This window comes from Pempheris klunzingeri, chromosome 23 (genome assembly GCF_042242105.1).
Source record: "Pempheris klunzingeri isolate RE-2024b chromosome 23, fPemKlu1.hap1, whole genome shotgun sequence".
Lineage (NCBI taxonomy): Eukaryota > Metazoa > Chordata > Actinopteri > Acropomatiformes > Pempheridae > Pempheris > Pempheris klunzingeri.
The window spans coordinates 14,231,745-14,243,846 of record NC_092034.1 but is presented as its reverse complement, the minus strand read 5'-3'; the positions used below and the strand labels follow the sequence as shown (position 1 = coordinate 14,243,846).

General features: G+C 44.0%; 1 protein-coding gene across 1 annotated transcript in view; it reads right to left on the bottom strand.

Annotated features, from left to right (window-relative positions):
- Nucleotides 1-1,655: 1,655 nt before the first annotated feature.
- kirrel1a (kirre like nephrin family adhesion molecule 1a) overlaps nt 1,656-12,102 on the bottom strand; it is a 28,202-nt gene continuing 17,755 nt past the window's right edge. The window contains exons 6-15 of the mRNA XM_070854474.1: nt 11,842-11,947; nt 11,394-11,542; nt 11,075-11,202; nt 10,133-10,259; nt 9,741-9,841; nt 7,218-7,434; nt 6,308-6,415; nt 5,903-6,030; nt 5,506-5,583; nt 1,656-3,005 (exon numbers count right to left, since the gene is read on the bottom strand). Coding sequence (XP_070710575.1) covers nt 2,343-3,005; nt 5,506-5,583; nt 5,903-6,030; nt 6,308-6,415; nt 7,218-7,434; nt 9,741-9,841; nt 10,133-10,259; nt 11,075-11,202; nt 11,394-11,542; nt 11,842-11,947 — 1,805 coding nt within the window. The 3' untranslated portion in view covers nt 1,656-2,342. The remainder of the gene's footprint in view (nt 3,006-5,505; nt 5,584-5,902; nt 6,031-6,307; nt 6,416-7,217; nt 7,435-9,740; nt 9,842-10,132; nt 10,260-11,074; nt 11,203-11,393; nt 11,543-11,841; nt 11,948-12,102) is intronic.

Below are 12,102 nucleotides of genomic sequence, written 5' to 3'. Positions count from 1 at the left end.
ACGTCGGGGAGTGTCTTCTTCTGCTGTTTTGGAGGCGCATTACGTGCATAAGGCGGAGTGACTGCCACCTGTCGGTATGATGTACAGACAGGAGCCTACTTGTTCATGTTTTACACACATTAGAAATGTTATGTTGATAATTTCATTTATATTAAGGATGCCAAACTTCATTTCATATCATAAAAAATCATCATATATTAAATCACATTAAAGGCATATTTCAAATGATATAATTTATTCAATAAATCCTATATTGCTGTGACTAAGCATATAACACAGTTTTCACATTTTTGTCTCCATTCATCCTTAATTTGTACAACATTCAGTTGTACATCAAAATAATAAACCTTTCCCAACTTTTTTTTATTTCAATCCATCCGCCCCAGGACGACAAACTCCGCTGTTTATAAAAAACAGTGCTTTTATTTATGTAATACTGTGGAAAAATAATTACATACCATTTTTAAAAAATATTGAAGATAATGAAATTAAAAAATGAGAGCTTGATAACGTTCGTTGTACATCTGTTGAACAGTTTTCTCTGCTACGAAGAACAGTACAATAAGATAAACATTGGATTTTTTCTAAATTCAAAGACACAATAATACAGGATACAGTCCTACCAGAGGTATAAAAGTACTGTAACAGGATCGTGAGAGAAATGATATGGACATATACTGAAACACACATCCACACACTTGGACACAGACATGCACACACGCGCACACGCACCCACACACTGTATACACACCGACATGCGTACAATAGTCGCGCGCACACTGGAGCCAGGCGCTGCGTGTTTACAGTATGCTTCCCGTACGCACACACTCATTCACACATCTATACAAACACACTGTACAAATCGATGTGCGCGCCAACGCCCACACACTCCCTCTTGAACTCTCTCGCTCACACTCGCACGCCCACGCACTCACAGTCATACACTACTACATGTCAATATTGTGGACAAGCCTTCATTGAACCTCTCCATACACATTCTCCTCTGGCCGTTTTGGCAGACAGACGATGAGGAATGATTCAAAATGGAAATGTACGACATGTTTCCCTATAAGGCCACTCAGTTCTAAACCCAACATCTGTGTTTTTTCTCTCTCCGTCTGCACCAGGCTTGTAGTTAAGAGCTCAGAAAAAAAGGCTCCAGCCTATGAAAATGTCTGGGAATGACTCAAGGCCCCGAGCCTGGTTTGTAAAGCAACAGTCACCAATAGAAGGAGCTTCTACTGCATATACATGGTCTAAGGTGAAGAACAACATGAACACTTGGCACTAGGTTTCTTTTATACACTGATACACCCTTCTCATAGGAAATACGTCCTGCACTCAGGCTCTGCTGTTGGCACTCAGTCTCAGTGGAATCACCCAGGCAAACTTCCAAGTTACGTGCGCTCACGTTCAAACTTTTGGTCCATACATACACATTACATGTTTTACATTGACAAAAATAATTCTGTAATGTTAAAAAATAGAATACAAAGCTCTAGTCTGGTGTGCAAATAAAAAGAAGACATTACACAGATATAGATAAGGGACGTCTAAGCATGAATACTGTAGATGCAGTGCAAAATGATGACACCCTCCCGACCCCACCCCAGCCCCAACCCGCCCCAACACGCCGCCTAACCGGCATGATGGCATGTACCACTGTACAGAAGGGCATTATGGGATACCATATATATGTGCTCTATGATCATTGAATAAGACAACCAGCAAAAAAAAAAAAAAAAAGAAAAACACAAAAGTAAAAAAAATGGCGGCCAGAAATGACTTCCACTGGTTGAGGTTTCTCCCGATCAGTGTACCATATTTGACAGTCACTCAGTTCTGCCTTAAGACGTTCTCTCTCATCATTTACAAAGTAAGTTCATAGCAAAAGCTATGAGGCTCCAAAGATCTGTGATCTCTCATCCTGTCTCTGGTTCTTGCTCTCTTTCCCAGTCTTGATTGTGACTTGCGCTGTCCGCTCTTTCAGAGCTCACATATTCAAACACATCGGGAGTGAGGGAATTCAAAATTGTGTGGAATTTCCCTTCCCTGTCTCACAAAAACGCCTCCTTTTTCCACTCGGCTCTTCTTCTCTCTCTGTGCCTCTAAGTTTCTCAAACCCTCCCTGTCTCATGGGCATGGTCTTCTGACTGTGCATGTGTGTGTGTGTGTGTGTGTGTGTGTGTGTGAAGTTTTTTTTTTGTCTTCTGCAGTTGTGTTTGCGTGTGAAAATGTGTGCGTGTAAATCTAGGATTGTGTGTGTTTTTTAGGTGTGACACTATTTATAAGATGCTTCCTCGTGCTCTGCTAAGACTGTGAGGTGTTTATGCGTCTCTGTCTCACACGTGAGTCTGCATCCTCTGTGTGTGTCGGCTGTGGGAGTAGTCAGAGTGTTGCGAGGTGTAGGAGAAGCGAGTGGAGCTGCCGTACTTCCCCAGTCCAGTCTCTGATCCCGAGGGAGCGGGACCCCCGGGACTCACGCCGACCCCAGGGCCCCCCACCCCAGATCCCACCCCGTACATTTCATAAGACGGGCCGGCCTCCAGTGGGGCCAGGCTGGATGGGGCGAAACCCATGCGGTAGGTCTGGTAATGGGAGGGGTATCCGTAGTTGTCATAGGCCAGCTGGGAAGTGGAGTCCAGGAGGCTGCAGTCCCCTGGAAAGTCGCTGGCCACGGGGGCGGGGTTAGCTGGGGGCTGCTGGCTCTGGCCCCCACGGGTGAAGGTGTTGAACTGGGCGTAGCTGATGTGGGACAGTCTAGAGGGGGGGCGGGGGTCGTAGCAGGCCTGAGGGCGGCCGGGGGAGGTGAGGGGACCGGGGGGACCGGGGGCTCCTCCGCTGGCTGTGGCTCCTGAGCCGCCAGCGCTGCTGCTGATAGATGCAGCTCCCCCCGGTGTTCCTGTAGGGGAGCGGTAGTCAGAATAGTGCATGGTGGAGCGGGAGGCAGGGCGGCCTTCATCGTGGGTGGAGGCTCGCACGTTGTAGTAGCCATTGGTGGGGTCCTGAAGAGAGACAAAAACACAGAGTGGGCATTCAGAAAAGATATAATGAGGGCTACAGATTTTTACTAATAATCCATAATAATAATGTTATGTTTCTTCCTGGTCCCAAAAGGGAATTCCTCTTTCTTGCAGAAGATCAGAGGTCAGGGTGAACTGCGAGCGACCTGATTCATTAAGATTGTGCTGTGAGGGCAGTTTGCTCTCTTGCTTGTGACTCAGCTGCTCAAGATCAGAGCCTTAGTCCTTTTCCGAAATGCATCCAAACAAGTTACGGAGAAAACAGGTCCTTGAAAATTCCAATGACACTAACTGCACAAGAAAATTACACGTTTCAGCTGTAGGAGTAATGTGAAGACTGGCATCCCAGAGCACCCTCTAAAATTATGTCAACTTTCAAAAGATCTTTTATGCAGCGGTATTATTAACGGTGTGGGTAAATGTTAACAGGGTGTAATCTGGATCTCTAGTACCTCTTGTGACGTTTAAATAAAGATTCCAGGGGGCACGACGACGAGTGCTGCTTAATATAAATATTACACAACGTAGTGTGGAATTTCATTCTAATTTGACCGTTTTTCTAGTGTCTAGCGTCCATGGCAACACGCAGCGTTGTCTGGGTGAAGGAAGGATGCTCTCCCTGCTCACTGCACCCCCCGCCGAGCGCTCTAACACTGCTCTACTATTATTTCTGACATGATTCTGCCGTCTCATCGTCTCTCACGTACCCGACTTCTCCCCCACCCGACTCTGTTTCACTGCTCTGGTGCTCCAGGCGGCGGGGAGGAAAACACAGGCTGGCTGAGGCTGTTGTCGGGCTGATCTAACCAACTCCTGGGGTGGATTCATGTCTGTGTTTCTTCAAAGTGATCCAAGCCAGCGCTCCAGCTAGAGGGGTGGTGTGTTCGCCCTCACAGAATATTCATGGGGGGGGCGGGGGGTTTCAGCAGAACGTTTTGGCAGCTTTATGCGTGAAAATCCATTCATCACCTAAGCACAGCCCCACAGTGTCAAAATGTATAAATGATTCATGCCAGCTGAATGGGCAGAGCACTCATTTATCTTTTTCAAATTTCTTTCCTATTTGAGTTTCTATTTCTATTTTATCCATAAATATGTTGAAGAGGAGCGAGCCAGCTTTGTAAGTAATCAGAGACGTTAGCTGCCTCACAGCTGGACTGAGAGTGAAGGGCGCTGCTCCACTTTTGTCTTAAATATCCCACTCTAACATTCCCACAGATGTTGAATGAAACACTAACGCGGAGGCCCCTACAAACAGGAAGCAGAACACATAGGCAGTCATCTCAGTTGTTTTTGCTGATTAGTCCAAATGACAGACAGGCTTGAAATCATAAAAATGAGTCTGTTTGTTCTTTTTTAACTTAGAGCCAACAACTTGTTACCCAGAGAAGAAAAGAGCAGCTGACGCCGACACAAACCTAACTGTAACTGTCGAATGAAGCAAAGCAGAGGACAGAAAGAGGTTTGACGGCTGCACTGGGAGGTGGAGTCTTAACTGGGCTGTAGTCACATTAGTAAGTCAGAGGTTATAAGTCATATTTGCAACAGCAGCCCCTTTGGTTGTGCTCTTATACACGTGTGCGAATACGCTGAGAGGATGCACACAAGACCTGGACATGGCAGTCAAATGAAGGAGCAATGAAGTTTAATGTGTTTATTAAGCTACAGGTACAGAACAAAATGACGCATAAAGAGAAAATATGGAATGAAAGAGGCCAGCTGTTTATAAAGAGATGAATATATTTAATATTTAAAATGTATGTAACATTTAAAAGTTTTGCTCAAGCCAACTGCCACTGATTCTGTCTCCTCAAATCCCTCCTCTTTGTCTCCTTCTGGCTACTTCTTTTCAACTTTTAGACTTTTAGACACTTATGGCGTATGTAAAAAATCAGTTTCGGTGTTTTGCGGTGGCAGTGAAGTCCTTCCACTTAAGAGAAACACCTCTTATCTAAAACATCAGCACTTGTCAGTGAACCTGGATTACTGTTAACAGTGAAACAATTATTTTTGAGATCAGCCAGTCGGGATTATATGTGAATGAATGAGGCTTCCTTTAAAGTAAAAAACTCATCTGATGATTATTTCTGCCTGGTAGATACACTTAGTGTCATCTTGGGTGACATCACTCCCATCGGAGAAGAAAGGCTGTACATCACTGGATGAAAGTCATCACTCAGAGTCACCATGTCAGTAACGATTAGGATATCTGGAGCCCTTTGAGGTATAATTAGAATGAAACCTTGCTCCAAGATGAACTCCACAAGACCTCACTCTGACTTTGGCATCATTTTGATTTCAATATTTAGTTGGTTTTGACTTTATGTTGAATACATCTGTGTTTTCCTACCTATTTCTGTACCTGTGATCATAACCCTTCTTTGTACTTTAGAACTTTAGGAGGAAAAAGAGTACGTTTGTTTAGATTTTGAAGACAATCTGCTTCCCGATTTGATATAAACGAGTGTTTCCGGCGTCTCACCTTAAGGTCGTACTCCTGGCGGGTGTCCAGGGTGTCGCTGCGGAGGTCAGACTTGAGCTCTATGTCGTCTTTAAAGGGCTGATTGGAGGGAGAGAAGGACACAGAGGGGAGAAACTAAACCGTCAAACAACAAAACAAAACAAAAACAAAAAGGAGGAGAGAAGGTGCCATAACAAAACAGAAGAGGGAAGGAGGCAACAGAGTATGACAGGAAAAGAGAAAATGGAATTAAAAGTGTTAAAAGGAGCAATTGCAGGGGAAAGCATAGAGTTTGTTTTAGTCAAAAGGTACAGTGTGGCATAGGGAGAGGTTACTGAGTTAATCTGAGGTTTTTTCTACAACTACAGGCTGTGTAAACAGAGTCCGGCCCGAGCACACATATCCCGCTGCTGCTCACCGAGTACATGGCCTTGACCATGCGCGAAGCCGTGGACAAGCTGCCGGAGTCCTCCTCCAAGCTCTGGGTCTCCTTGTTTATCGTCTCCACCTTGATGTCGGGCTTACCCAGCGTGACCCCGCGCCGACCTGGAAACAAAACACGGCAAGGTTGAATACAGCTGGACGCACGCATGCCGACCGGTGTGTTTTCACGAGCTGGAGGAGCGAGTTCAGAGGGGACCTACATCCATATGGTGGAGACAAAGTTGTCTGGGTTTGATTGTCTGCAGGTTATTCGGTCAAATGATGAGCATTTAAATCATAATCCTTCTCTTCCGTCTATAAACAACAGTAAAGTGTCTACTGTACGTGCAGATTGTGTTTTTATACGGTGTGTGTTAATCACATGGAGTGCATGACTCACTGCCTTTGCGCTGCCGGTAGAAGATAAGAACGAGGACCAGCAGGAAGATGAACAAGAGGATGGTGGATCCCACCGTCCCACCAGCTATTATCCCCACCGGGACCTCCTCTGAAATGAGGGCGAGGGGGGGGAGAGAGAGAGAGAGACAGAGACACACACACACACAGAGGAATGGAGTTAAGGGTGCAAATGTCTGTTTGTAGCTGCACAATCAAGATTTTATGAACCTCAAACCTCAAATACACAAGGGTGTACCATCCCCTGTTACTGAGAGGATGTGTGTTTGTTCTATTATTGACGTGTAAAATGTTAGAAAGTCTCAAAAAAAAAAAAGCGTCAGTTCAAGAAGAACCAAACAAATCACTGCACTGTCCACTGCTTTGCTCACTTCATTTGCGATGTTTCTGTTCACTGATCTTCGTTAGACAATTTTTACCTGATGAGGGTCTGAGGATCAAAAGGTAAAACATCAAACCTGATGGATTTTTACCTCATGAACAAATAAAATGAGTAATTGAGAGTGAAAAGGATTTTTTGATTATACAAAATTTCCTGGATTATTGAGTTTGAATGCTTCAGTGAACATTATTCTCTAACTGTCCTGCTACCAGAGTAATGGAGCAAGTGTGTACTGTCTTTTTTGCCCTGAGTTTCGCCTTACAGGTTATGTACAGGCACCCTAGCTTATTCTAAGTGTTGTTAGGGCTGTATGCAGCGTGAGAGAAATACCTGTAAACACTTCTCAGGGATGGAAAAGGGTGCTGCCAAACTCATTTTTCAGGTAATATTCTTTTACGTTAATAAAGAAGCAAATACATTATCTAACAGAAAGTATCAAAGACTCATTTTACAGACTCCCGTTTCCCTGATGAAACCACTGCATGCCAAATAATGAACATATAAAACACACCTGTCTCCTCCAGCGTGATGATCATGGTGCCCGGGCCGAACGAGTTCCAGGCCGTGCAGTTGTAGGTGGACAGGAAGTCAGACTCCATCACGTTGTTGATGGTGAGGGTGGAGAGGACGCCGCCGCCCTCGGCCGACGGTTTGCTCTGCTCCACCGTGTACCTCTCTAGCAGCGTCCCCTTCTCCTTCTCCCACACGTTCTCCTTCCACGCCCAAACCTGCAGCACACACACACACACACACACACACACACACACACCCAGAGGAGGCCATGTCAGATTATATCAGATAATAATAGTATTTTTCTGCATTAGACACAACCATGCCATCATGGTTTTAATTTGGATTAAACCAACAATATATAACCTCTAAAGAGCCCGGCTAGCTGTTTCCCCCTGTTTCCAGTCTTTGTGCTAAGCTAAGCTAATCGGCTTCTGGCTGTAGCTTCATATTTACAGACATGAGAGTACTATCGATCTTTCATCTAACTCTTGGCAAAAACACAGCTTAAGCTTATTACCCAGAATACTCAACTATTTCTTTAAGGACAGCTATGACAACAGTGTATTGTGCTCCTTTTGAAAAATGATGCCTTTCTGTATTAGTGTGGTTACACGTGTTGTCATCTTTAGGGTTCTCGCATATTTTCATGAGCAAAATTTCAAAAATACCTCTATAATGGACCTCTATAATGTGATTCCCATGACCACTTACAAGCTTTAAGTACGCAAACAGAACCAGTATACTTTACTCTTTCCTAATTGTTATTTTGATATTATTGGATGAAAATTTAACAGCAACCTTTTCTGAATCTCTCGTAGTTATGTTCACGACAAAATACTTCAAAATACAGGCACACTCAACACATTGTCCATTATTTAAATAAATAATGATAATGAATAATAAATAACTATCAGTGGACTCTTAATGCATTTCTATAAACTCATTACTGGATGCAAGTCTGAAGAGCGATGCAGCAACATATGCCGGCACACGCTCAGACTGTTCAGGGTGCTAGTAACAAACACTACACACACACACACACACACACACACTCCCTGACCCCTGACACTTCTTCCCTGCTGCACACACATATACACACCCACTTTCTACATCCAAGTCTGAAAAACAATGCGGTAACATAAGCATGTAGCCTTAAGCTCAGACTGTGTTAATGTCTTCACCTTTCCTTCGAGCATCAGATAAATGTATTCTTAATGCATTTGCAACACAAAAAATGGCTTTGACAAAATATACCATCATGGTTGGTTTGAACTCATCCCCTAGGTCTACTCCTTCATCTTTTTTAATCTCTCTTCAATGTTCCTGCCTCCCATGGAGGGAGAGATGGTGAGAAAATGAAGAAACGTACGTGATAGTAAACAAAATGAGCTACACTACACCAGCAGCTACAGAAAATAAGGTTATCCAAGGTTATCCATGGAAGATTACTGTAAAATTTAAATGAATTGATTACACAGAGCCTTATTCTGTGACTCCTACAAAGCCTGATAAATGAGATTATGAATTTCCATGATTTTTCCAGGTTTTCCACGACTGTGGGAACCCTATTTCTTGTGTCTCATAAGTAAAATATATGTTTAATTTTTAATTCAGTGCAAAGCCGTTTTTGGACATGGCACAGGAAATCTGTCTAACACTCAGAGATGCTGTAGAAACGAACCACATAAATTCACATTAAGTCCACGCTCACATGTAAACACACACATGGCATGACTTGCTTGGATCAGCAACAGTTTGTATGTTCCTGCACGCTGAGGTGGAGGTGGGTGGGGGTGACTGAGCAGGCGAAAATCTTGCACATTCTCCATCTTTAAAGCCACTAAAAGCAACTGTATTATTCAGCATTGAGGTACTGTACTAAGGCGAGTTAATTATGCATAAGCCCACATGTTCCCATAATCTGCCCACTTATTCCAGAGAAGATAATCTCCTGGCTGCGCCGTTTACTGGGACAACGGTTCCTCTCCAGTCCTTTATATTTTATAAACCTTTTTTTGTCCCAGCCTCCGCCACTTGCATTAGGAGCGCGCACTGCGAGTCAGGATGGATCCGTCACAGAGGCCGGGGAGCCGAGGAACTACTACTACTGCGCCTCTGCGATACAGCCAAGTGGAGAGAGCATCCGGGCTGATTTCTGACGCAGGAGCTAAAAGTGGACCGGCTTAGTGTTACTGTTGGTTTGTTTATGTGATGTGATGGAGGAAAATTCTGGGAGAGTTTAAGAGTGAGTCACCACTCAAAAAGAAAAGGGGACATTGCCTAAAAGCATTTACTGTGGAGCCATTTAGGAGCAGGAAGGTACAGTAACAGTAACACACAAATCGCTGTCAGACCAGTTATCCGCTGTACAACCCTGGGCTCTTTGTGACGAAGCTTTTCCTTGTTTGCCTCTGAATAATTGATGCTCGGCTAAAATTTTGACATTTTCAGTGCGGGTTTGGTGCTAGATGTGTTTCATAGCACTTCTTTTTTTTGCACATTTTCTCATCTTTTTACTTACAATCTTATCTGGAGGAGGTGTACTGGCTATGTAGCATTTCACCTCTCCTCTCTCCCCTCTCACTGCGTACTGGACCGGATCACTGGAGATGATGGGAGGACCTGCAGTGGCCAAGAATGAAAGAATATGAGAGCGTGTGTGAAAGACAGAAATTTGAAAAATTACCACGAGCTGCAAAAATCACATTCAAGCCTGGTGTTTTTCCCCTTTTTTTTTTAAAGACACTGACCTTACCAGGTCTGCTAAAGAATTATTGGATTTTAAAAATAAATGGCTGCCACTTTGAACATACAACATTTTTTTTTTCAATTACCAAGAAGATGACCTTTTAGAAAGTACACCATATTCATCTACAAGCAGTGACACATTAAATTGTGTGGATGTTTTCTGACCGTTAACGGTGAGCGTGACCTCAGTCTCTCCTACTCCAATCCGTGGGACGATGGCCTTGCATACATACTGCCCGGCATCCGCCTGGCTCACCGACTTCAGATACAGCTGGTTGCTGTTACTAAGAACCTGTGGGGGAGTGGAAAAAAGGACAAGAATATAAACAAGGAACAAAATAAACAAAATACAAGCCCACATGCGCATACGTAGACGAGAGGCAGATGTACTATTGTGCCTCCGCCCGTGTGCCTTATTATTTTAATAGATCATGCTGCATGTCTGGCTTTATTAGAGTGTATGTGCTCTACTACTCTGACCCTGACTGGCTAACAATGCAAACTTGCACATCCGCTTTTAACCCATCACAAAGATTTAGCAGTTGCCTAGCAACCAAATCCATCGAAAAATTAGCGGCGTGATTATGGCCGAATGTGTAACCACCTAGAGCCAGAGAAATACCTGAACAAGACTCATTGTAGAGAGGTAGGCGTAGGGCCGAGACATAGTTCATAGATTGATGAGGCAGTCATATGATGAGGCAGACTTCATTTACTGTGGATTTAATATATATGTATATATATATATATATATATAACAGGATATAACGTGTTAATTAGTGAACTTTACAGATGCTGACAGGCAACTTTTGTCAACTTCGCATCCATGGCATCAATCTTCTCATCTGTTTCTGCTGCAACGTGTACATTTAGAAGGTGTGTGTGACTACATTACGGCCGCCGAATGTATTAAATGTAATCAGAGCCTAAGTGATACAAAGAACACAAGATCAAGAAATGTGAAATTGAGAGAAAGAGGTCATGAAGGGGAAGAAGAGAAGAAAGACATCCAGGTGTACAGACGAGATGAGTGATAAGAATGAATGAGAGGAAAAGTGTGTACTGTGAAAATAGTGTGAATAGGAGCGTGGGCTCTTAGCTGCTTACCATGTTTGAACCCTTTTTGAACCAGGTGAGTGTGAGAGGAGGGTTTCCAGCCCATTTGCAGTTGAGGGTGACATCAGAGTCAACATCTACTGTTTTTGGCTGCGGCTCCACCAACAGAATAGGGCCGACTGGAGACACAGGAACAGAGAGAGAGAGATGTTCTTTGTTGTGTTTGAGTAATAATGCAGCAGGACTAAAGGCGAGAGGGTGCTCAGAGGAGAAAGAAACACAACAATGGTGTGTTTTATCTGTCTGACTCCAGACTGCGGTGAGTGAAGTGGGCCACAAGCGACTGAGGGATGAGTGTGGTGTGACTCACAGTGAACGTCCACCAGGATGCTGACGTTGGTCTTTCCCACAGCGTTGAAAACCAGACAGGAGACGGGCTCGGTGAAGAAGGAGTGGTCGGCCTTGGTGGTGAACACGCTCTCCCTGGCGCCCTGCAGCACCACACCCCCCTTAGCCCACCTGGGGTTAAAACGTATGTTGTTATATACAATTAAAAATATATATGTGCCCACCCTGGAACAACATGCGAGACACAAATAGAGGCCACAAATATAAAAAAGTCTGATTTCTTCTAAATTCATTTACATGCGAGACCTTTCTGGCCAGTTAGGGAGGGTTTAACACTCTCCTTTCAAAGCAAAATACAGAAACACAGCTTGAAACCACAGTCAGTTAAAACAAACACTACATTTCGGTCATACAAGCTGGCCAGGTAACTGCTGCTGTAAGTGAAAATGAGAATGTGCGTGGATGCAGACCTGTAGCCCATAATAGGAGGGTTGGCGTGAGCCTGGCAGGTGAAGGTGACTCTGTCCCCCTCCAGGACAGAGCGAGGCTCAATGGACAAGGTCACTGTCGGTGGATCTGGAGGAGAGAGAGAGAGTAAGAGGTAGACTCACGTAACAACAGCAGCCTAACTAATACACACACAGATATATAAAAACAACAATACACACACACACACATATATACGTGTATGTATATAAATATATATACAGCAATCTGAAGACAGTTAGATG